This window comes from Notolepis coatsorum (genome assembly GCF_963971535.1).
Source record: "Notolepis coatsorum genome assembly, chromosome: 2".
NCBI lineage: Eukaryota > Metazoa > Chordata > Actinopteri > Aulopiformes > Paralepididae > Notolepis > Notolepis coatsorum.
The window spans coordinates 71602606-71628527 of NC_140166.1; the positions used below are offsets into that span (position 1 = coordinate 71602606).

General features: G+C 45.0%; 1 protein-coding gene across 1 annotated transcript in view; it reads left to right on the plus strand.

Moving 5' to 3' along the window:
- Positions 1–3035: 3035 nt before the first annotated feature.
- The window catches only part of frmd5b (FERM domain containing 5b), a gene marked incomplete at both ends in the record, with an annotated part of 336639 nt that continues 313752 nt past the window's right edge, over positions 3036–25922 (plus strand). The window contains 1 exon segment of the mRNA XM_084308217.1: positions 3036–3137. Coding sequence (XP_084164343.1) covers positions 3036–3137 — 102 coding nt within the window.

A 25922-nucleotide genomic window follows, 5' to 3' on the forward strand; every position in this document is an offset into this window, starting at 1 on the left:
GTGTTTATTTCTGGTGATTCTTATTCAAGAGGGTTTTTAATAAAAGACTAAATGAATAGTTGGACTCTCTCTATACTGTATTGCACTTGACACGGCACGCCACCAGAGGGCGCCGCATTACAGGGAAAGTTACCTGCTCGTTTGTTAAATGGGACCAAACGCAGATTTATAATATAGCATTGATATTTTTTCCCATTTTCCTCAGATGTCATAGGATGGGTGTTACTGTAACACATGCGTGATGATACCTCTTCAATAGAAAATAAATACATACAATTGGTTGGAAAGCCTCGTCCGTGCATGAATGAATGAATGACAACTTTATTTAACAGATTGGAGAATGGGTACAATACAGTACGGCTCAATACATACAATTGTTAAGGGGATGCAGACCAGAGAAAGACGTTTGTCTTGTTTACATCAGGGTCCCCCATTTTCAATTCATAGTGACATTTATGACATACACAACATATATGACATCATTCAGGGGTACTACGACTATGCTTGCACCTCATGGTACCAAAGCACCTCAAAGGCGCTAAAAACAAAATTACAAACATCTCAAAACAAACTGGTCAGACTACTGCTTGACCTTACTCCTAGAACCCACCTCACCCCTGCCCACTTCGACAACCTAGGATGGCTTAGAGTAGACGACAGAGTACAACAACTTGCAATGGGCCTGGTCTACAAGATACACTACACGACCAAGGTACCCATGTACATGTCAAAATACTTCCCAAAGGTCAGTGAATACCACGATCACAACACCAGAGGGAGCTCCACAAATCATGTTAAACCCAGATTCGGCTCAAATAAGGGACTAAACACGTTTCGCAATTATGCCACATCAATGTGGAACGCCCTACCCAAAGCTGTAAAGGAATGTGGATCACTACCCACTTTCAAAACCTCTCTCAAGGGACACCTACGGGAGACTGCAATTCAACACTGGCCCCTGTAAATATCCTAACCCAATCATTCCAACCCCCTCCAATGTACAGTCATTTACCTAGTATGGTTGTCAATAGTTCAATGTACAATTGTGTTTGTTTGTACAGTGTCTCCTCCCCCCCCCCCCTCAATGTACAGTGTTACTTGTTTATACAGTGTGCCCCCCGCCCCCCCCCCCCCCCCCAACCACCTCCAATGTAAATTACCCAGTATGGTTGTCAATATCCCAATGTACCCAACCCCCCCCACCCAACCTCCTCCAATGTACAGTTTCTACGTCAAATGTATATACTCCCTTTTCTTGACTCCTTCTGTATCACAAACAGTACTGTATTTGCAAATCTGATATGTCATAAATGTATAGATGTAGCAGTACTGTCTATCTGTATGTCATGTATGTCATATATGTTATGATGAATTGAAAATGGGGGACCCTGATGTAAACAAGACGAAAGTCTTTCTCTGGTCTGCATCCCCTTAACAATTGTATGTATTGAGCTGTACTGTACTGTACCTGTACCCATTCTGCAATCTGTTAATACACTTTTCAATCAATCAATCAATCAGACTGTACATTAGGAGGGGTGGGTGGGTGGGAGAGAAATATACATACGGTGGGGAGAGAATATATACGGTAGGGAGGAGACTGTCTATTAGGAGGGGGTGGGGGGGTTTGGACATTTATGGTGGCCAGTTTCGAATTGCAGCCTCCCGTAGGTGCTCTTTTAGAGCAGTTTTGAATGTGGGTAGGGATTCACATTCCTTTACAGCTTTGGGTAGGGCGTTCCACATTGATGTGGCATAATTGCTAAACGTGTTTAGTCCCTTGTTTGAGCCGAATCTGGGTTTAACATGATTTGTTGAGCTTCCTCTGGTGTTGTGGTCGTGGTATTCACTGACCTTTGGGAAGTATTTTGACATGTACATGGGTACCTTAGTCGTATAGTGTATCTTGTAGACCAGGCCCATTGCAAGTTGCTGTACTCTGTCGTCTACTCTAAGCCATCCTATAGGTTGCCAAAGTGGGCAGGGGTGAGTCGGGTTCTATAAAGTCAAACAGTAGTCTGACTCTGACCAGTTTGTTTTGTGATGTTTGTAATCTTGTTTTTAGCGCCTTTGAGGTGCTTTGGTACCATGAGGTGCAAGCATAGTCGTAGTACCCTTGAATGAGTGCTCCTGCCAGAGTCTTCAGGGTATTCTTGTTTACCAGAGAGGAGATTAATCGAGTTCGTTGGTTGACTTTTTTTTATTACCTTGGATGCCATTTTGTCACAGGAAAGATTAGCCTCTAGGATGGACCCTATGGATAATGCATAATGGAAGACGCACACCTGAACGTCTGATGCATATGACTTTTATCATATGGCGCGACGACAAGGACAAATGATCACATCAGACACAGTCTGTCTTTCTGCCGCCTAACAGATGGCTGTTTGTTATCATTTAATTTACAGTAGACTGTATTCCTGTTAAAAGTCTTTCTCTGGTCTGCAGCATCCCCTCCTTAACAATTGTGTGTATTAAGCTGTACTGTATTGTACCCATTCTGCAACCTGTTAAATAAAGTTTTCAATCAATCAATCAATCAATCAATCAATCAATCAATCAATCAATCAATGAGACGATCCAACCTGTGGCCAAAAAAATTATGGAGATGCCCATGTCTTGCTCGCCGTTGGCTGCTGGACACGTCGCTCAACCGTTTGTCCCGCCCAGCAGCACTCGGAGCGGAGCAGCAGCAACGAGAGGGGATAAACTAAAGGTATGTTGATGATGATGATGATGATGATGATGATGATGATGATGGTGGTGGTGGTAACACTACCGTCTTTTGGTTTATAATCGGCCGCTTGAGCATTTGGCGTGACTGAACACACACTCTTCTTATTATTATCACAGCTTCTGGGAACACGATGCACCAGCAGCACCACTGTCTCTCCTCCTCCTGGATGTCACCCTGCAGGTGTCGGACCAAAGCACCGGCGGGACGTCGTTATTAACAACGTGACATCTATAACTTGTATGCCGTTTGTTTGTGTTCCCGACGTACGGTACCCAGCAGACGAAGAACGAACGAGAAGATGCTGAGTCGATTGATGAGTGGCAGCATCAGGAGTCTGGACAGAGAATGCGAATGTACCGTGAGATTGTTGGACGACTCCGAGTACACCTGCACGATTCAGGTCAGTGGGGGGGACGGGGGACGGACGAGATTTTTTTTTATTAATGAAAACGGGTAACCTATTCGGAGTGGGAGAGCATGTGGGAATAGCAAAGGAGGCTATGTGTTTCCTTTTACATTATAACAGACGGGGGGGGGGGGGGTCTACAGTTATAAATGTGTGTTACTGCTGGTGTGTGTATGTTTGTGATCATGTATCGTCATGGCATGGGACAGCTGAGCTCATGCAGCTTTTGTCAGAGACATTATTATGAGATACCTGTCAGATACCTGTCAGTCACATGACACCGCACTGTCTGTCTGCTCTTCTGTTGCTGGTCTGTCTGTGCGCACCTGCATTGCGTAGCAAATCCAGATGTTATCACTAGTACTAGCCAATTTACATTTGCATTGAGATAGGTGTGTGTACATTGTCAAAATACCGGGCTGGCTGACATCAGTGCACAGATATTTGTGCTGCCCATATATACGCTTAGCTACCCTCAACTGAACATTCTCGCAGGCTTTTTTAGTTTAGGTTCATTATGTGGACGCATTATAATCTTGATCATCTGAGTTTGAATGGTAAACATGGTGGGGCTCAGAATGCTGATCATCTGTCAGTGTGTGTGACACATAAGACTGCCCCATGCAGGGCATGTTTGTAGCGAACTTATCAATCAACTGGCCATTGTGATTCAGAATTTCACCAGCCAATTTATGAGAAGCCAAGTCTGTGTTTAGAATAGATATGACACGACAGGTTGGTAACCTGCCAAAGTTGGTAGTAAAATTGAGCCACAACCAACATTTACAAGCGTCTGGCTGGTGGCTATACAAACCCTACATGGATGAAGTGTGTGACATATGACCACAGGGAACACGAGAGAGCGCCTTTTCTCAAATCTGGATGTCGAGCTTTCTATAGCTTTGAGCCCCCTGCTTGAATCATTACCACCCACCACCAGACACCTCCTGCTCTACTTACTATCAGGGCTGTGTGTTTCAGATGCTATTCTTCTATACACATCTAGTTCAGGCAGTCAGGTAGTCAGTCAGTCAGTCAGTCAGTCAGTCAGTCAGTCAGTCAGTCAGTCAGTCAGTCAGTCAGTCAGTCAGTCAGTCAGTCACTCCTTAGATGACTTATTGCTTGTGTTTGTCTCATTCATTGAGTAGTCTGAACATTGAGTTGTTATTTTATCACCATGAGAATGAGGGAGAAACACTAGAATCGGTAAGTGAGGTGTGTGTGCGTGTGCTGGTGTGTGTGTGTGTGTGTGTGTGTGTGTGTGTGTGTGTGTGTGTGTGTGTGTGTGTGTGTGTGTGTGTGTGTGTGTGTGTGAAAGAGAGAGAGAGAGAGAGGGAACAAGAAAGAGAGTAGTAGAATAGTGAGTGATGGAGATTAGTTTACATTGACTCACAGTAGATCAAGTGTGACTGTGACTGTGTGTGTGTGTGTGCATGCACATGTGTGTGTGGTAAGAAGCCCTGCTCTTTGTGTACCTGCATTGCGTGTATGTGTACAGTGTGTGTGTGTGTGTGTGTGTGTGTGTGTGTGTGTGTGTGTGTGTGTGTGTGTGTGTGTGTGTGTGTGTGTGTGTGTGTGTGGTGTGTGTGTGTGTGTGTGTGTGTGTGTGTGTGTGTGTGTGTGTGTGTGTGTGTGCGTGCGTGTGCACTGGTGATGAATGGGAAAGTGGGGACAGAGTCAATAGTGAGGCGCCTCAACTCTGTGAGACAACTCTGAGACAAAGACAAACACAGGCCATCTGTTTGGTCCTCTCTGAAGCTGTGGAAAGAGCTATCAGTGTGTGTGTGTGTGTGTGTTGTGTGTGTGTGTGTGTGTGTTGTGTGTGTGTGTTGTGTGTGTGTGTGTCTCCCAACCTTGCTAATTTGAGTTGCCGGAGGATCCTTTTGATGTTTGTTGCTGAGCGAGTCTCTCTGGTGTATTAATAAAGATGACAACTCACAAAGACCATCCACCATCTGTTCATTTACGAGATCTGACAGCAAAGGCAAAGCAAGCCTTTTACCATTGGACTAACAAGCGCCAGTCTCAAGGAGAGATCTTGAGGTCTTTCCTCATCTCAATAACCATCTAAATAACGAGCACCACAACAAGTGGGAGAGACCATCAGGCAATGGGGTTTCGAGGAAGGTTTTTGTTTTCCTATGACCTATGTTTGAATCACAATAGGATGTTTGAGTGGGATTTGAGGAGTGATTTAAAGTGACAATGTGTGTAATTCTTCCATTCATTAATTCAACACACCACTCAGTTTTGCTGCTCTAGCCTTAAATGGTCAGGTACGCCCAGCTAGGTCAGCCTTCTTGTGATACCAGAAGTATACCTAGGACAAATAATAAGATGTGATAGTTCTTGCACAGGAAATGTCTGTGTACATAATGTATACATTTCTAACTTGTATAACAATATGTACTATGAATGCTAATGAACGTATAATATGCTTTCTTCTAAATTGGTCTTCTGTTGCTAGTTTGTTTCCCTTTACCTTACATCACAAATGCGACAGAGCATTTGTAATCCCGTGAGACATTTTTTGAAAACCACTGATACAAGTTCTAAACTCACTGATACAAGTTATAATCATCTTCCAATAGCAACACTGATACAAACCACTGATACACATTATTATAATCATCTTCCAATAGCAACCGTGGCAGGGGTATGCCAAAATATAACCACCTCCCATGATAGTGATAGCAGATTGCTATAATATTCCATTAAAAAAGATATATGTTTTTAAAGATCGATCTGGGATTTTATGAATCAATATCGGATTATACAAATGAAGATCGATTTGAATTGGGAAAATGTTATACTGTAGTCTAAATAAAGAAGACACATGACATCGGCACTGGTTCACCCTTTACAGTGAGAGTCCCCACTTTTGACATTGGATTTTATTTTACAATGTGCAGTGCACCTAAACCTTGGGCACAGTTTGGATTGGGGTAATATTATTACTGAAATTAAGGTAGTAATTAGTTACATTACTCGTTACTGGAAACAGTAATATTATTACTGTTACTGTCCAACACTGTACATTGGTGACAGGCCTCTATTGGACCAAATGATAAAGCACCAATCATATTACCAGGGCTAAATACTTTTTTTCATCCCCTAGCAAATGTCACCAGAACTTATTTTTACATACATATCAATACATTTGAATAAGCAAATCCTACAGGTAACATTTTTGACGATAATTACAAATATTGAATAACTTTTAATGTTTAATCTATTTTGGGGATATTGCAGTAACAAGTACTGGAACATGACTTATTATGTTATTCTGGCTCACAGCAAATGAAAGAGGAGGGCTGCTCTCTTTTCCTGTCTCACAGAGGAGATGCGGCCCAGAATGAGGGGCCCATGGGGCCTGACGAGGGTCACCCTTCTCATTTAGCTCCATTAGCCTACACCTGGAACCAAAGTAGCCACATCTTATCTCCAGCTATAGGGCAACTAGCTCTATGGTGCAGCTTTGGTACTTTGACACAAATTAATCTATCACTGACCACATCCATGCACACAATCAGTGATGTGTGGTCAGGGTTAGTGATGTTTGACTTGAGGTTATGCAGGGTAGGTAGTGATGTGCGGTCATGTTATACAGGATAGGCACTTAGGCAGTGATGTGTGGTCATGTTATGCAGGGTACTGAGGGTAGGCACTAGGCAGTGATGTGTGGTCATGTTATGCAGGGTAGGCAGTGATGTGTGGTCATGTTATGCAGGGTACTGAGGGTAGGCACTAGGCAGTGATGTGTGGTCATGTTATGCAGGGTAGGTAGTGATGTGTGGTCATGTTATGCAGGGTAGCCAGTGATGTGTGGTCATGTTATGCAGGGTAGCCAGTGATGTGTGGTCATGTTATGCAGGGTAGCCAGTGATGTGTGGTCATGTTATGCAGGGTAGCCAGTGATGTGTGGTCATGTTATGCAATGTAGGCAGGCAGTGATGTGTGGTCATGTTATGCAGGGTAGGCAGTGATGTGTGGTCATGTTATACAGGGTAGCCAGTGATGTGTGGTCATGTTATACAGGATAGGTAGTGATGTGTGGTCATGTTATACAGGGTAGGTAGTGATGTGTGGTCATGTTATACAGGGTAGGTAGTGATGTGTGGTCATGTTATACAGGATAGGCACTAGGCAGTGATGTGTGGTCATGTTATGCAGGGTACTGAGGGTAGGCACTAGGCAGTGATGTGTGGTCATGTTATGCAGGGTAGGCAGGCAGTGATGTGTGGTCATGTTATGCAGGGTAGCCAGTGATGTGTGGTCATGTTATGCAGGGTAGCCAGTGATGTGTGGTCATGTTATGCAGGGTAGGTAGTGATGTGTGGTCATGTTATACAGGGTAGCCAGTGATGTGTGGTCATGTTATACAGGGTAGCCAGTGATGTGTGGTCATCTTATGCAGGGTAGCCAGTGATGTGTGGTCATGTTATGCAGGGTAGCCAGTGATGTGTGGTCATTAGGGGTGTAACGGTACGCGAATACGTACTGTACCGCCTCAATGTGGTCCTCCGGTACAGTACGCGCTGTGCACCGAACGATTGCAACGGTACGGAACCTTTTTTTGCAGAACTTAAATCCCCCCGGCCCTAATATAACGTGCACAACTAACCGGATGTTATTTGTTCATCCCACGCAGCCACGCTGAACGAGAGCTGTAATAGCATATTAGCCTTAGTATGGCGAGTCAATACTAACTGACAAGCCAGAGCTAGAAGATGCTCCCACAACATTCAAGTTTCCCGTTTGGGATCATTTCGGATTCCCAGTTAACCACAGTAATGGACAAAGACAGGTGGATCGCACTAAAGCTGCGTGCCGGCTAGCCCTTTTCGTGACTGTGATGCACACTTGTGATGCAAGCCTTGCATCACAGTCACGAAAGGGGCTACGTTGCCGGCATTGTTCAACTTTATTGCGAACTTTATCACGCATTTGAAACGGCATCACCCGAATGTGAATATCACTGGTACACGGAAGAAGCAAACCTAGCTCCCCGTGGCATTCAAGCAGCATCTCGCTATTAATTCAGACCGGGCCAAAGCAATAACAAACGCCATAGGTGTTTTTATAGCAGCAGATCTGCGACCATACTCCGTTGTCGAGAACACTGGGTTTAAGCACATAGAGCATAGAGAGTAATAGAGCCCCGCTACCTAGTTCCCTCTCGTCCGTATTTCAGCCAGCAAGTCATACCACCAGCTCTGTATAAACAAGCCCCTTTCGTGACTGTGATGCAAGCCCAGTTGCACTTGCATCACAGTCATGAAAGGGGCTCTGTATAAACAAGCACACGCTACAGTTGTCCAAGGCATCTGCTATATAATAATCTTCAAATTTACTTTAAGTGTTATTAGTAGGTTACAGCAGTAAGCATTAGTTTGCTCAGTAAATTATGGCCAATTCGTTTTATATTGTTTAATACAGTTAAATAGATAAATTATGAACCCCCCCCCCCCCCAACTGTACCGAAAATAATACCGAACCGTGACTTCAAAACCGAGGTACGTACCGAACCGTGGATTTTGTGTACCGTTACACCCCTAGTGGTCATGTTATGCAGGGTAGCCAGTGATGTGTGGTCAATAATGTTATGCAGGGTAGCCAGTGATGTGTGGTCATGTTATGCAGGGTAGCCACGGTCAAACATGCCGTTTTCTGCCCGCTGTGCGTAGGTTACGTTTGGGTGCTAGCAGCGCTACCCACGGCCAAGCATCGCTGTCAAAAGGAAGGACGCCTTGATTTTTGTATCAAGGCAAGAATGACTGGTGTGGTCTTTTAACTCACTCAAACCGCACCTCTCTCCCAGACGAGGGGGTGTGGCTTTGAGTGTGACGTGATGCAGACACTCTGGCGATAACAGCGAGGAAAGGAGGACATTCTCAGGCTCCTCACATATGCAGGTCACTCACAGCAGAGACTCTCTTTCTCAGGCTCCTCACATCCTCAAGTCACCCACAGCACCTTGAGACACTCTCAGGGTGTCGTAGCCAGACTGCAGTGCTCCCCTCCCACATGAGAGGAGAACGGAGAGGAGGAGCAACAGTAGAGATCAAGAGGAATAAGCTAAACTGTTGAAAGGGAGACGGAATCTTAATGATTGAATGAGAGAGAGAGCAAGAGAGAGAGAGAGGCAAACAGATTTGAACAGAATTTGGACTTGATCTGTTCCTCTTACAGCAGATGATGTTACTGTGTATTCACTCAGGGTTGATGTTTTCTCATTCTGTGTAAGAGGTGTCAGAAGAAAATCAACAAAAAACAAGTCAAAATCTAGTATATGGCTAGACTGTATATTCAATGTTCAGAATGGGTGGTCAATTTGTTACAGGGTTAGTAGTCAGTGGTAGTGTCTATAATGTGAATTCTTGGATATTCAATGTTCATCTGCAATTTTTTTTTTTATTTGTATCCACTTTTTCTCCTCTTTTTCTATTTTTCTCCCATCCCAATTCCACTGTGCCAATTCTTCCCTCCCCTGTCTTGAACGTTGCTCGCATATGCCCCCCACTGGCCGGCTGTAGGGAGGATAGAAGCCTTGCATCATGTGTCCCCTCCGATACACAAGGAGGCAGCCTGTCACATCTTTTCACTTGCCAGCGCGGACTCTCATTGGCGAGGTGTAACGTGTGGGAGGCTCACACTACCCCCGCCATTTCCTGTCTCTGCTGTGCAGGCGTCCCCCAACCGACCTGTAGGAGTCGCTGTCCACAACGTCCAGATTACCACCCATCGACTTCTGCCAATTGAGTTAGTATGCCGGATGGCCCAAGCCGGAGGCAACGCCGACAGCCGGAGTCAAACCCGGTGTCTCTTGCGTTGGTGACGAGCGCAATGTCCGCTGCGCCACCCAGCCGCCGTTCATCTGCAATTTTAATCTGCAATGTCTATTCTAATTATGTGTTAACTCCTGTTTCATCTGTTTCCCTTTCATCTGCAGATGTCTCACTCTATATTGTATTGTGACAAACAGAGCATGAATTATGAAAGAGGACGTGGTGTGTGTGTCAAGTCAAGTCAAGAGTTTTATTTGTCACGGCATACAAGTATACAATGAAATGCGGGTGGTCTTGCCCGCAACGATGTGCAATACAGTAGTACAACATATAATAGAATCCAATAAAAACAACATTGTGCAATAGACAGGTAATATAGTGGGACATCTCGGTATCTGTACATAGTTATTTACAGAGCATGTAGGACATGTTAGGTCCTTTGGTAGTGCAATACACTGTTACTGTTGCTATACTATTTTTAAAGTGACCTTTCCTTTGTGGCCCTAAGTGTGGGCGTGTGCAGCATGAGTGTGTTCCCGCTCATGTTAAAGTGTTTTTTTTTTGATCCACTTTTTCTCCCATTTTCTATATTTTCTCCCATCCCAATTTCGTATCATCCAATTCAACCCTCCCCTGTCACGAACGCTGTTTCTTGCCTCCCACAAGCCGGCTGCAGTGAGGACTAAGTCATACATAGCACAAGTCCCCTCCGGTACTTGAGGTAACAGCAGTCGCATCTTTTCACCTGCGCAGCTCGACCTCTCAGTGTCGAGGAGTAACGCGTGGGAGGCTCACGCTGCCCCCGACACTTCCTGATTCTACTGCGCAGGCGCACCAACCGACTTGTAGGAGTCGCTTGTTCACAACGTTCGATCCCCACCCTTCAGTTTTTCCCTCCCCGTAATACGGCCAATGTGTATTACTGCGGACGACCAGCCAAACTGAAAAACAATGTGGAGAGCTGGATTCGAACACGCGAATCCTAGCGTCTCCACACTGGTGGCGAGTGCCTTAGACCACTACACCACCTAGCCGCCGACCCGCTCATGTTAAAGTGTTAAAGTGGCTGCTAGTGTGTGAGCGTGCTCAGCGTGCGTGTCGTGTGTGTGCTCATGTGTGCTTGTGTGTGGAGAGTTCAGTGTTCTGTGGCATTCAGTGTTCAGTGTTCAAGGCTCTGATGGCCTGGGGGAAGAAGCTGAGCCGAAGCCTCTCTGTCCTAGTAGCTGGGGTTCGCAGGCGTCTGCCTGACCTCAGCAGCTGGAACAGGCTGTTATTGGGGTGGTGAGGGTCTTTCATTATTCTGCAGGCTCTGGATTTGCACCTCTTGTTGTATAGAACCTGCAGGGGAGGTAGTGCAATACCCGTGGTACGCTCGGCTGAGCGCACCACTCTCTGTAGGGCCTTCTTGTCCTGTGCCGTGCTGTTACCATACCAGGCAGTGATGTTTCCAGTCAAGATGCTCTCTACAGCTCCGGAGTAGAAGGACTGGAGTATCTTCCCCGATACTCTGAACTTCCTTAACTGTCTTAGGTGGTAGAGGCGCTGCTTCGCCTTTTTTACGACTGTGTCTATGTGTGTTGACCATGTGTGTGTGTGTGTGTGTGTGTGTGTGTGTGTGTGTGTGTGTGTGTGTGTGTGTCTCTGTGTGTTCGCTATTGGCCATTTTACCACTCATGATCTTGTTATCAACCAGGAAAATATATAGTGAAACTCAAATTAAGAAATTGATCAATTTAGTGATCTATGCACTGAAACGATTACTTTCTTTCAGTGAATCACATTGTATAAATGAACCAGTGTTGTGTTTATAGGTGAAGTAACATTATTTCTAATGTTCTCTATTTGGCCATTATTGCTTTCTCTCTACATGCCCAGCCACTGTCTGTCTCTGGGGAAGGAGCACTAACCTAGCATATATATATATATATAGGGGAATGAGATAATCCAACCACCTAAACATTCAAATATGTTTCTGACATTTTAGGTAAGATAAGATAAGATATTCCTTTATTGATCCCCTTGGGGAAATTCAGGCATCAGGTAGTAAAAACAACACAAGCTGTGTAAACAAATAGGTCAATATAATTTACTATCTAACTAACTGAAAAATATATTCACAGTATTCACAGTGTCACATACGGTGCAGTATGCCTAAGGTAGTGTTATAATTTACTATCTACTGAAATATACATTATTCACAGTATCACAGTATCCACTGAAATATACATTAGGTGAGAAATGGGATATGCATTGGCTAGATCTTAATTCATATTTGATCTGCAACGCCTAGTTTGACAGTTTGATCTGAATTTTGTGAGCCAGGCGTGCCAGAGCAGAGTATGTTCAGAACAGACCCAGCTTCACTCTAGAACAACAGACCCAGCTTCACTCTAGGAGAACAGACTCAGCTTCACTCTAGGAGAACAGACTCAGCTTCACTCTAGGAGAACAACAGTCACAGCTTCACTCTAGAACAACAGACCCAGCTTCACTCTAGGAGAACAACAGACTCAGCTTCACTCTAGGAGAACAACAGACACAGCTTCACTCTAGGAGAACAACAGACTCAGCTTCACTCTAGGAGAACAACAGACGCAGCTTCACTCTAGGAGAACAGACCCAGCTTCACTCTAGGAGAACAACAGACTCAGCTTCACTCTAGGAGAACAGACCCAGCTTCACTCTAGGAGAACAACAGACCCAGCTTCACTCTAGGAGAACAGACCCAGCTTCACTCTAGGAGAACAGACCCAGCTTCACTCTAGGAGAACAACAGACTCAGCTTCACTCCAGGAGAACAACAGACCCAGCTTCACTCTATGAGAACAACAGACTCAGCTTCACTCTAGGAGAACAACAGACCCAGCTTCACTCTAGGAGAACAGACTCAGCTTCACTCTAGGAGAACAGACACAGCTTCACTCTAGGAGAACAACAGACTCAGCTTCACTCTAGGAGAACAACAGACTCAGCTTCACTCTAGGAGAACAGACGCAGCTTCACTCTAGGAGAACAACAGACTCAGCTTCACTCTAGGAGAACAACAGACACAGCTTCACTCTAGGAGAACAACAGACCCAGCTTCACTCTAGAACAACAGACCCAGCTTCACTCTAGGAGAACAACAGACCCAGCTTCACTCTAGGAGAACAACAGACCCAGCTTCACTCTAGGAGAACAACAGACCCAGCTTCACTCTAGGAGAATAACAGACACAGCTTCACTCTAGGAGAACAACAGACCCAGCTTCACTCTAGGAGAACAGACCCAGCTTCACTCTAGGAGAACAACAGACCCAGCTTCACTCTAGGAGAACAACAGACTCAGCTTCACTCTAGGAGAACAACAGACACAGCTTCACTCTAGGAGAACAGACTCAGCTTCACTCTAGGAGAACAACAGACCCAGCTTCACTCTAGGAGAACAGACACAGCTTCACTCTAGGAGAACAGACCCAGCTTCACTCTAGGAGAACAGACTCAGCTTCACTCTAGGAGAACAGACTCAGCTTCACTCTAGAACAACAGACCCAGCTTCACTCTAGGAGAACAGACTCAGCTTCACTCTAGAACAACAGACCCAGCTTCACTCTAGGAGAACAACAGACCCAGCTTCACTCTAGGAGAACAACAGACACAGCTTCACTCTAGGAGAACAGACTCAGCTTCACTCTAGGAGAACAACAGACCCAGCTTCACTCCATGAGAACAACAGACACAGCTTCACTCTAGGATAACAACAGACACAGCTTCACTCTAGGAGAACAACAGACTCAGCTTCACTCTAGGAGAACAACAGACTCAGCTTCACTCCAGGAGAACAACAGACTCAGCTTCACTCTAGGAGAACAACAGACTCAGCTTCACTCTAGGAGAACAGACTCAGCTTCACTCTAGGAGAACAGACTCAGCTTCACTCTAGAACAACAGACCCAGCTTCACTCTAGGAGAACAGACTCAGCTTCACTCTAGAACAACAGACCCAGCTTCACTCTAGGAGAACAACAGACCCAGCTTCACTCTAGGAGAACAACAGACACAGCTTCACTCTAGGAGAACAGACTCAGCTTCACTCTAGGAGAACAACAGACCCAGCTTCACTCCATGAGAACAACAGACACAGCTTCACTCTAGGATAACAACAGACACAGCTTCACTCTAGGAGAACAACAGACTCAGCTTCACTCTAGGAGAACAACAGACTCAGCTTCACTCCAGGAGAACAACAGACTCAGCTTCACTCTAGGAGAACAACAGACTCAGCTTCACTCTAGGAGAACAGACTCAGCTTCACTCTAGGAGAACAACAGACCCAGCTTCACTCTAGGAGAACAGACTCAGCTTCACTCTAGGAGAACAACAGACACAGCTTCACTCTAGGAGAACAGACTCAGCTTCACTCTAGGAGAACAACAGACACAGCTTCACTCTAGGAGAACAACAGACCCAGATTCACTCTAGGAGAACAGACTCAGCTTCACTCTAGAACAACAGACCCAGCTTCACTCTAGAACAACAGACCCAGCTTCACTCTAGGAGAACAGTCCCAGCTTCACTCTAGAACAACAGACCCAGCTTCACTCTAGGAGAACAGACCCAGCTTCACTCTAGGAGAACAACAGACCCAGCTTCACTCTAAGAGAACAGACCCAGCTTCACTCTAGGAGAACAGTCCCAGCTTCACTCTAGGAGAACAGACCCAGCTTCACTCTAGGACAGGGGTCTCAAACTCGAGGCCCGCAGATGATTTAAAAAAAAGAAAAGAAAAGAAAAACCCCAATTTTTTTATTTTTTTATTTGTTTTTGCAGTCATGTCATCACAAACACTGGCATTTAAAGGGTACAAATAAAACAATTCCTACACCAGAATGCAGGAAATTAAGTCTTTGTAACACAAAATCTCCTGGTGGGGGACCCCCCGCTTAAAAAGTGGCCTGACTGGGGCTATATTTTGCACTATATTTCCTGGCCTGAATGATTTCCCCAGTCCGGCCCTGGTTAAAAGCCTCCAATGCTTATTAGCGTGTGTGCGTTTGAACGTTTGCATGTTTCAACCATACATTTCCATAAAAAAAAAAAAAAATACTTGAAACCCCTTTTGTGTGGAATATTTGATGCGGCCCAGCCTCACCCAGACTCTACCTCCAGCGGCCCCCAGGTAAATTGAGTTTGAGACCCCTGCTCTAGGAGAACAGATGCAGCTTCACTCCAGGCAGCGCAAAAGACATTCACTCAAGTTGACAATATTTCAACTTGAGCAAGAAATTTGCCTGGCGAGATGCAGCAAATAATAGGTATATCTTATATAGTAGGGAAATGCGCTTACCGTCTTCTGCAGTCAGACAATAAGATAGATAATACCAAGTTCCTCTCCTTCTCTTGTGCGTTCAGTACTAGAAAGCTATCCGGCTGCAAGCTAGCCTAGCTTAGCACAAATGAATGGAAGCGGATACAGACCACTAGCCTATAACTTAAAACTCTGGGAGAGGTGTTGTTGTTGGACAACAGCTATAGGCTAGTGGGCCGTATCCGCTTCCATTCATTTGTGCTAAGCTAGGCTAGCTATTGGGCCTTGCTAAATCTTAAAAGGTAAAACCGTTTCTAGCCCATTTACCAGCTTGATCATAACAGTGGTCTGAACTGAACAATGGGCCTGTCAGCTTAGTTGTCAGAGCAGAATCTCTTACTTATATCACTCATATGTTCGTGGCTTGCCGCTCTGGCTCTCTGTCCCTTCACCCCGCTGTTGTTGTCCTTCCGTCTGTGGATTCGCTACAGTGGGAGGAAAATAGGCCAAATTAGGGCCAAAACCATGAAACCAGCAAGCAGGCTGAGAAACCAAACTTAAGTGTTTATTGATCTCCTCTGCTCCATTTCCATGCTATGGACAGCCCCCACACAAGCAACCACACAAACAAACAAACAGTGCTGTCCATGGTTCAACATCAGTGCTGCTTAACTCTCCTCTGCTCTCCACTCCTCCTCTTTTCTCCTCGCCTCTCCTCTCCTCCGCTCCTCTCCTTATCACAGAAAACGTGGCAGTCAATATACGGGACAAGAGAGGACCTGTATGGAACAAACTAATTTAGCGCAATATACAGGACATCCGGCTAATAGGGGACAGTTAATAATAATAATAATAATAATAATAATAATAATAATAATAATAATAATAACAATAATAATAATAATAATAATAATAATAATAATAATAATAATAATAATAATAATAATAATAATAATAATAATAATTAAATTTCAATGACCCAAAGACGCTGACAATAGGCAAAACAAAGAACAGAGAAACACAGAACCACAGGGAAACAAGCAACAATATGAATACACAAGAACATATAACCATGAGTAACAAACAACAAATACAGAAGCCAGTAGGGGAGACAATCAGGTAAGTAAGTAAGGGAAACCGAGGGGAGGGAAGGGGGGGGTCGGAGACGGAGAGGGAAAGTAGGCAACCCTAGATGAACTGGAGGTGGTAGGGTGCTCTGTGAACTTGCATCTAGTAGATGTAGGTACAACACTGGGCTCATCTTACAGTAAAATGCGGTGAGATGAAGATCAAAATGCAATATGACTGATAGAATCCCATTTATCCAGAGAGACAAACAAGCTTCATCACTGCGTGTAAGTGGTTAAGTCACCTGGCACACCCCAGAGAGCCTTTCTATACAACCCACTAATGAAATCAGGGCCGTTTCCTGAAAGTCAAACACACAACTTGGAAGGAGGCTCCTTGGGTGTTTTGTGAATTGTGTCAATGCATTATTGAAATAGGCTCTCTAAGTGGTCTCTCTCCTCTCATATTGTTTTCTGCTTGGTGTGCGTGCCCCTGACATTGGAATAGTGTTTGTAGAATCATTTGTTTTTGGAGACTGTCAAGCCAACTGTCAACTTTATTTATGTAGCACTTTAGAATACAAACCGGTTTGGTCCAAAGTGTGTTGCAAAACACATAGAGACAAAGAACAAAAACGAAATCAAATTAAATCAAATTAAATTAAAACAGGAAACAGTTTTGAGGTGTTCCCATTGGATTCAGCCGATCTAATATTACGAGGAAGATTATTCCACATGACCCATAGACTTCAACCTGGGGAGTGAGATACCTGAGGACAGGAGTGAGAGACAAGGAGTGAGAGACCTGGAGACAGAGGAGTGAGAGACCTGGAGACAGAGGAGTGAGAGACCTGGAGACAGAGGAGTGAGAGACCTGGAGACAGAGGAGTGAGAGACCTGGAGACAGATGAGTGAGAGACAGATGAGTGAGATACCTGGAGACAGAGGAGTGAGAGACAGAGGAGTGAGAGACCTGGAGACAGAGGAGTGAGAGACAGAGGAGTGAGAGACCTGGAGACAGAGGAGTGAGAGACCTGGAGACAGAGGAGTGAGAGACAGAGGAGTGAGAGACCTGGAGACAGAGGAGTGAGAGACCTGGAGACAGGAGTGAGAGACCTGGAGACAGAGGAGTGAGAGACCTGGATACAGAGGAGTGAGAGACCTGGAGACAGAGGAGTGAGAGACCTGGAGACAGAGGAGTGAGAGACAGAGGAGTGAGAGACCTGGAGACAGAGGAGTGAGAGACCTGGAGACAGAGGAGTGAGAGACCTGGAGACAGAGGAGTGAGAGACCTGGATACAGAGGAGTGAGAGACCTGGAGACAGAGGAGTGAGAGACCTGGAGACAGAGGAGTGAGAGACCTGGAGACAGAGGAGTGAGAGACAGAGGAGTGAGATACCTGGAGACAGAGGAGTGAGAGACCTGGAGACAGAGGAGTGAGAGACCTGGAGACAGAGGAGTGAGAGACCTGGAGACAGAGGAGTGAGAGACCTGGAGACAGAGGAGTGAGAGACCTGGAGACAGAGATATCCAGTGGGGATCTTCTAATTTTGGATACATTTTGGTCTGGATTTTTTTCTACATTTCACTGTTTATCTATTACACCCACAAGATGCCAGGCTACAAAATGAGGTGCAGCAGAAAATAGCTGCAGTAGTAGTACGTTAGAAAAACACTTTTTTTCTTTAATCACACAAGTATTTAACATAACCAGAGACTTTTCAATTTATTTAATTTCCCGGAATGGGTCCCATGGGTTTTTTACAAGGCGCAGGCATGCTTACTGCCACCCACTTTACTTTATGATTCTCTTTTATTACTTGTGATTTTATTACTGCACCTTAAACTTGAGTCCCTAATCTCGTTGTATGCAAATATAATGACAATAAACTACAATCTAATCTAATCAAATTTTTAGGAGACTAGACTATAGGCACAGGTCCCATTCACGCCAATGTGAGGTAAGAGTACGGCTCATTCTAGCTGTCTAATAGAAAACATGGTAAATAAATACTGTCCTCTGACAAGGTGAAGGTGTCCTGAACATTCAGACATAGAATTTATGTTTTATTCTGGCTTGTAGATCCAGAGACTTATCAACCTACCTCAGAGCTTGGACTGTAGAACTTATTTAGTGCCCCACACACTTAAAACGAGGACATATGGCTGTTTTCATCCCCTTGGCATATTTTAGAATGTGTCATCTTTCTTATATCCAATCTCTTGCTATATCATCATCATCCTAATCATCTTCGTCGTCATCATCATCATCATCATCATCATCATCATCATTATCATCCTGCAAAACCTTTCCATGTTCAAAAAGTAAACTATTCAAGAATTCTAAAAACATTTGATTTGTCATATGTGTTTTCGACATTTTACAACGCGTTTCTGGTTGGTCCAAGGTTTGTTAAAAACCTTTTCTGCTTATCCGGGATTAGGTTTGTTTTTCATTACATAAATAAAAAGCTAATTTTCTGGCCACTGATATTAAGCACTTTTATTTAACAATTATATTTTAACTTACATTTTCCATTATAAATGATCTCTACTGAATTCAACTGTATGTTACAGTAATAACAGGCTGGACAGAATTATGGACATGTGAAGGTAGGTTATGTTTTGGCTTTGTCTTTTTTCCCCTGAGTTCAGTAAAACTTCAGTAAACGAACATACATTCTGACGTGAATTAGGTTCACCTGGCATCCAAACACTCGTCTCACCAGAGTGGAATCCAGTGGGAGCTTTTTGCACATAATAATTTGTAGACTGGGATTGTTGGTCCCCTAAGTAGATTTATTTCAAACCTCTCAAGGCTTAACATAGAATAAAAATAGGTTGGGCTTTAGACGGGGCTCCTATTTGATCAGTCTTGCCTCCAGCAATATGCCGCACCCGCTGAAATCTGCAAGAGAAACACGTCTTCTAGATTAGAAGGGGCTTTGTGAAATAACATGTTAATCCATAGTGTGGAGGAATGGTGAGATAAAGCCTCCAGGCTGTGATGTGCCTTCAGACTAAAACACATAGCTGGAAGCCATGACAGTAATATCTGTGATTCCATTGATGCATGTCCTACAGCTGAACCCGTCCCATTGTTAATCATTGTATTCGCTCATATTATAATTAATCAAGTTGCTTTCATTGATAACCAGAGTTATGTAAGCCCTATAGTTGCACAGGACTAATATTACCCAGGGGACCTCTAGTCATTTGTAATAATTGAGGAGGCTATTTCTGTGATCTTAATGCTCGCTGCTAATGTTACCACTTGGTACCGCTGATGTGTTGTATCAAATGGAACATAACATAAAATCAAATCAAATCACTATAGCATTGTCCAGCTACCACTGTTAACACTTGCTAACTACAGTCAACTGGGTCTATTTCATAGTCAACTGGGTATATTTCATTAGCATGCTAGTGGTGGTAGGTAGATAGCTTGGCTTCAATCATATGCGTCTACTCTAGTCCTGACCTGCTAATAATAACATTATAAAGTACAACAGTTTGAGACACACAAGACACGCATAGTAAGACAACTCTGTGTAATATAGCCTTTATTTCCATTTATACAATTCATTGATCAATATCAGATTGTAACAAACTTGCACGGCAAAGATGGATATATTTCCACTAATAACATTTGCATTAAATGATGAATGGTCATCAGAAGAGGACGACGGGAAGGAAAGCTTATCAGGTTCAAGAGTGCAGTTGTGGAAGTATTTGTTGGCGGAGCTAAATAAACGATTGCTTATTACTGTTGTTACCTAATAAATGGTGATTGTAGAACTGGTGTATAAAAGCTTGAGGTTCTGCTGTTATACTGAATAATATCAGCATGGCCGTGATTATCTTCTGTACCTTGTGGTATTGCTTAAATATTAATATTTTCAGATGGGCCATTAAGTTAGCAATTAGTTAATGGTAGCTCATTGTTATTAGTGTCGGTCTACTCTAGTACAATCACAAAGAGGGTTTATGACCGTAGTGTGCACGTGTTAATTAAAAGCATCCTGACATGGCTTGGTCTTCATCGGACTGCAAGGCATTCTGGGTATGCGCGCCCCAGCGCCAAACTCAATTGATCGGAACAGGGTGTTCAACCGTACTTAAGCCATAGTTACACCTGCATTACAATCTGAACGCAAGTAGAAGAAGTATCAATATTGTGACTCTTGAGCCCCATTTAATCTTGGCACCCAGGAAGAACAGGCTTCTATTCTAATCAAACTGCTTTCACAGGGTGCTTAGGAAATTTTGTTTTTTAACCTTCACGCTTCACTTGTGTTTAAATCTGTCTCTGAGCCCTATTCTCCACACAGACAATGGTAATTGGACTGCATTTATATAGCGCTTTTATCCAAAGTGCTTTACAACTGTATTGAACCGTGCATGGTGCCAACCCTGCTCATCTGGAGCAGTTAGGGGTTAATAAGTGTCTTGCTCAAGGACACGCTGCCCGGAGGAGCTGGCATGGAACCAGGAACCTTCCCATTACCAGATGACCGCTCTACCTCCAGGGCCACTGTCGCCCCAAGTTACATCTTTTTTTTCTCTCTGGATTTAAATTTGTGCCTCCTCTTCTTCCGCTAAAAAGGTTCTCCATCAACCACCATAAAGACGGGCGGTCAGGTGGCGTAGCGGAGATTGTGCTCGTCACCAATGCAAGAGGCTGCGGTCTCGACTCCCGGAGAGTCAGCATTGCCTTGGCTCGGGCTGATCGCTATACTAAGTCGTTTGGGTGAGTTAGGGGGAGGGGAGCCGTGGGTGGGTCCTGGGCGTTGTGGACAGCGACCCCTACAGTTCGGTCGGGGCGCCTGCACAGCGAGGGTAGGATCTGGAGAAAGGTAGTGTGACCTTCCACACGTTACACTCTCCCGGTGAGAATCTGCGCTGCCAGGCTGGCTTCCGGCTAACAGTGGGATGGGAGAAAAAATCGGAAAAAAGGAGCGGGAAAAAGACCATAAAGATGCTGGTGTGGATGGACAGTGGTGACAGTGACAGAGGTGAAATAGTGTATTTAGGGTCGGAGGACTGTTGCTTTTCCAGAGTGCCTGAATAATTAAAATGTGTGCTAAGAGTGAATATTTCATGGATCGTTACCCTCTTGAGTGCCGCCATACAGTAACTAGCGCGGCGCACGTGTTGCTGCGCGTGTCCTCTGAGGTCAGATCTACAGAGTGTGATGCGGCAGCAGCAACAGGAACATCTGCTGTCAGCGGGCATTGGCAGCAGCCCTCGCTCCTTGGTAACGTCATCACGTTGGCTTTGAGGGAAGGTGCCACAGTCAGCAGCGAAGGCACTCGCTCACGTTGGAGCAGTGAAGGAGCAGCAATCCCTTTGAGTACAAATGAGAAGCCATGGTGCTTTTTATGGTGTTTAGCTGGTGGGGCTGGGCGATAATTTATATATATATATATTAGTGCTGTGAATCTATTAACATTTTTCACAATAATAGGCTGTGAATAATCACGATTAAGTAATATTTTACTTATATTTTACTTATACTAATATTTAATACTTGTATTTTTGGGGATAGAAAAATACATGTGTGGTGTTGGAATAAAGAAATGACAAACTGGTTAGAGGAATCAATTTATTTGTATATATTATAATATATCAGTGTAGATGATTGCTAAATTAGAATTACCCACAACATAAATTAATTGCAGACCTAATTAGCAAACAATCACATAAAGAACAGTTACAAAGTAACGTCTGATACGAAGTGAATATAAACATCTAGCCTGTAAATTGTTTGCAAAGCAACATCTCACCCAAAAAAATTCACTACCACACTACAGAAGATGAACCTTTCACTACCACACTACAGACGGTTAACCTTTCACTACCACACTACGTAAGGGATAATGTATAGCTACGAGGTCATTGTCGCAAAATAATTGACCGACACGGAGTTTAAAATACCGAGCCGCCTCGGTGAGGTGTTTTAAACGTCAGTGAAGGTCAATTATTTTGCGATGATGACCGAGTATAGCTATACATTATCCCGCTTATTACATGGCTAACTTACTAACAATATACCTAATTAATTTGACAAATCGCAGTTGTTCTGTGGCTCTGTCAGCCCAAATAAAGTGATTATTATTATCGCGGGCAGCCCGGCAGGTGTGTCTGATTGGCTGCACTGAAACAGTGTGTGTCAGTGGGGCTTGATTACTCCAGCTGCGAAAAACAATAATCACCGATGGTTATCGAAAAATAATTCACCGCTGTAACTGAGGGGTACAATTCCCTGACTGTATTGATAAGTATGGTATCATTAAACCACTACCGCTTTATGTACTTTAATTACTGGCCATACAGTACACGATATCTAAGTATGATGAACACTTTCCCACATATGAAATCAGGTCCACACAAAGGTAATAGTCAAATATTTAATATATAGCAAAAGGTACATATAATAGTTACTTATTACATTTATGATTTGAATTGAATGCTCTTGTAAGGCAAATGAGTACTCGTATGCAAATCAACACTGAATGTCCAATCTCTGGTTACACAGGAAGCAAGTATACAACCTGGCTCTTAGGAGATTATAGCGATGGTCACTTAATGATTATAGCTGGATAATATACTGAAGGGGTCCCGCCGGTTGTAAGCCAGTAGGGGGGGTAGGAGAGCCGTCGGCTGTATCCCGTCTGGTCCACGATTTCTAGGGAGAGTCCAGGTACAGAACACAGTGCCCGTAGAACCTTGATCCGCAGATGAATACACTTGGGCTCTCTTGTAGACGATAGCTGTAGCTGTCGCTGTCGGTCCACAACGAAGAAGAAGCGAGGCGACCTCAGTCTGGTCTGAGCGCCGTCTCACCTTGGCTCCTCTCGGGGTAAATCCAACACTCACCGGTGTTGGCGATTATCCGCTCCACAAATCAAAGCACCAAAGCAAATAGATATTCCATGCCGTATAGGGCTCAGCAGTCGTCGGGGTAGGTAATCCAATGTGCAGGTCCACTCGTCCTCGCCCAGAACTCCTCGGATGAAAGCACCACGCGTGGTCTGCCCAACCTGGTTAAGACTCTAGATAACGCGAGGAAACGATGGGGGTGCTGCTCACTTTAGAACTCTAACCGAACGATGCACCATACATAATAGACTATTATTACTTAATAGAAATACGGTGCCAAACTCTGGCAATTCAGCTATTAATTCGCACAAGGTCTCACTGCTATTCTAAGGCCAAACAGGCCGTACTACACCGCACGCGGTATCGTGGGGTGAGGCTTCACGTCTTGTTACTTAGTTGGGTAGAAGGGTAAAGGACTAAGAGGAATTCTACATTTCTTGCGCCATATTTATATGCACGGTGGACAAGTAGTGCCGCTCTGCTTTCGGTAGCCGTATCTCGTCGGTACCTTTGAACTTGAACGCCAGGGGCTTGTCCCTGGCGCCTGGTCCTTTTGTCCAATAAGAGAATGAACTATTATGGGCTGTAGTAGAATAAAGGGATATTCCGTATATATGTACAAGGAATATACAAGGGATATCAAACGATATACAAATACTATTAAATATATATCCATAAATAAATATATATATTCGGTTTAATCTGATCCTTCACAACAGCCGCCCCCTAATTAGTCCCACCTAATTAGCTGAGCAGAGACAGATTAACCGCACTGTCCACTACTCAATGTCCGCTGTAAGGGTCAGTCAACTCACAAAGTCATAGGGTCATGGTCGTCATCAATAGTATCAGGGAGCCTTGGCAGTTCTATTAGCTTCGCCACGGGTCGGGTGTAAGTCCGTCCTTGGACGAGCACTTCAGCTGCTCGGACCTTTCCATCGGCACCGGTGATCACTTTGCTTACGCGGCCAGCCGGCCACATAGCTCTGGGTAGTGACTGGTCGATGATCATGACGACTGTTCCTTCTGTCAAATTGTCTCTCTCTTTTACCCACTTCTGGCGGGTCTGTAGAGACGGTAGGTAGTGGAGTAGGAAGCTGTTCCAAAACTTATCAGCCAGTACTTGACTGTACCTCCACATTCTTCGGCCGTTCGCTTCTTCAGGCCTGTACATTGTCTGTGGTAGCGCGGGGTCCAGCCGCCCCATCAAGAGGGTGTTGGGGGTGACTGGGTCGACATCTGCTACATCACTTGAGACGTAACCGAGGGGCTTTGAGTTCAATACTCCCTCGATCTCCGTGAGGACTGTCATTAGGACTTCTTCCGCCACAGTCTGGGCCCCAAGCACGGCGTACAGGGCTGTCTTTATGGAACGTACTTCTCGTTCCCAGGTTCCACCGAAGTGAGGTGCGTTCGGGGGATTAAACTGGAAGTCAATCTGGGATGGAGCGAGGTGGGTCTTAAGTTCTGGGCCCATAGCTTGGAAGCTCTCTCTCAGCTCTCTTTCTCCGCCTTTGAAGTTTGTCCCGTGATCAGACAACAATGTAGACGGTTTTCCTTTCCGTGATGTGAATCTTCGGAAGGCCATAAGGAATGAGTCTGTGCTCATGGTTGGAAGGGGTTCGATATGTATCGCTCTGGTGGTCATGCATTTGAATACAATACCCCACCGCTTCTCGGTTCCTCTTCCTCTCTTTATATACAGCGGGCCAAAACAGTCCATACCGGTGGAGTGGAAGGGCTTGTCGCCGAGTCGGAGGCGACAGGGAGGTAGGTCAGCCATCCGGGGTATACTGGGCTGCGCGCGCCACTTACGGCAGTCTAGACAGGTTCGCTGGAAGCGCCGCACTGCTTCTCTCCCTTGCAGTATCCAATAACGACGTCTGATCTCCGCGAAGACTCTCTCTGCCCCTGCGTGGTGCACATCCTCGTCGTATTTCTTTATGATCAGCTCTGTGACCTTGTGTCGGCTGTTCAAGACTATCGGGTACTTAACGTCATCCGGTAGGTCTGGGGCTCTCCGCAGACGACCACCCACTCTGATGAGATTATGGGCGTCGCTCTCGGGGGCCAGGTGAAGCAGTCTGCTGTCTGATGGGACGGGCTTTGCTCCCTGTAGACAGGCTAGCTCATCGGGGAACGAGTCTCTCTGGGCTCGTTGTAGTAGAAGGAGTTCTGCTTCTTCGTAGTCAGCTGCTGAAATGTCAGTTGTGGGCTGAACCTCTGGGTGGTGCCACAGAAATGTCTTTAGCTGCGCACTCTCTAGGGTAAGGCAATCGTCTAGAACCGGGTCTGTGGGGACGAGTGTGTGTGTCAACCCACAGAACATAGGTTTCTTGTTCTCTGCCTCCTCTTTGCTCGCCTCCCGTGGGGTGGGTGTAGGCCACTCTTCTTCGGGGAGCTTGAGGAACTCTGGCCCGTCACTGTAGAGGTTGGGACGGGTGAGGTCATCCAGGGACATTCCCCGGGTGATGACGTCAGCTGGGTTGTGTTTGGTGTCCACATACCGCCAGCTGGTTACTTCTGTTAGCTCTTGAATCTCGGTGACTCTGACTCCCACGAAGACCTTGTATCTGCACGAATCAGACCGGATCCATGTGAGTACGGTCGTGGAGTCTGACCACAAGATTGTTCTTTGCACCGGGATGGTGAGTTCACGTTGGATTAACGTGGCGGGCTGCGCTCCTGCTAGGGCTGCGCAGAGCTCTAGGCGCGGGATAGATTGTTGCTTGCGTGGGGCTATTCTTGAGCGAGCC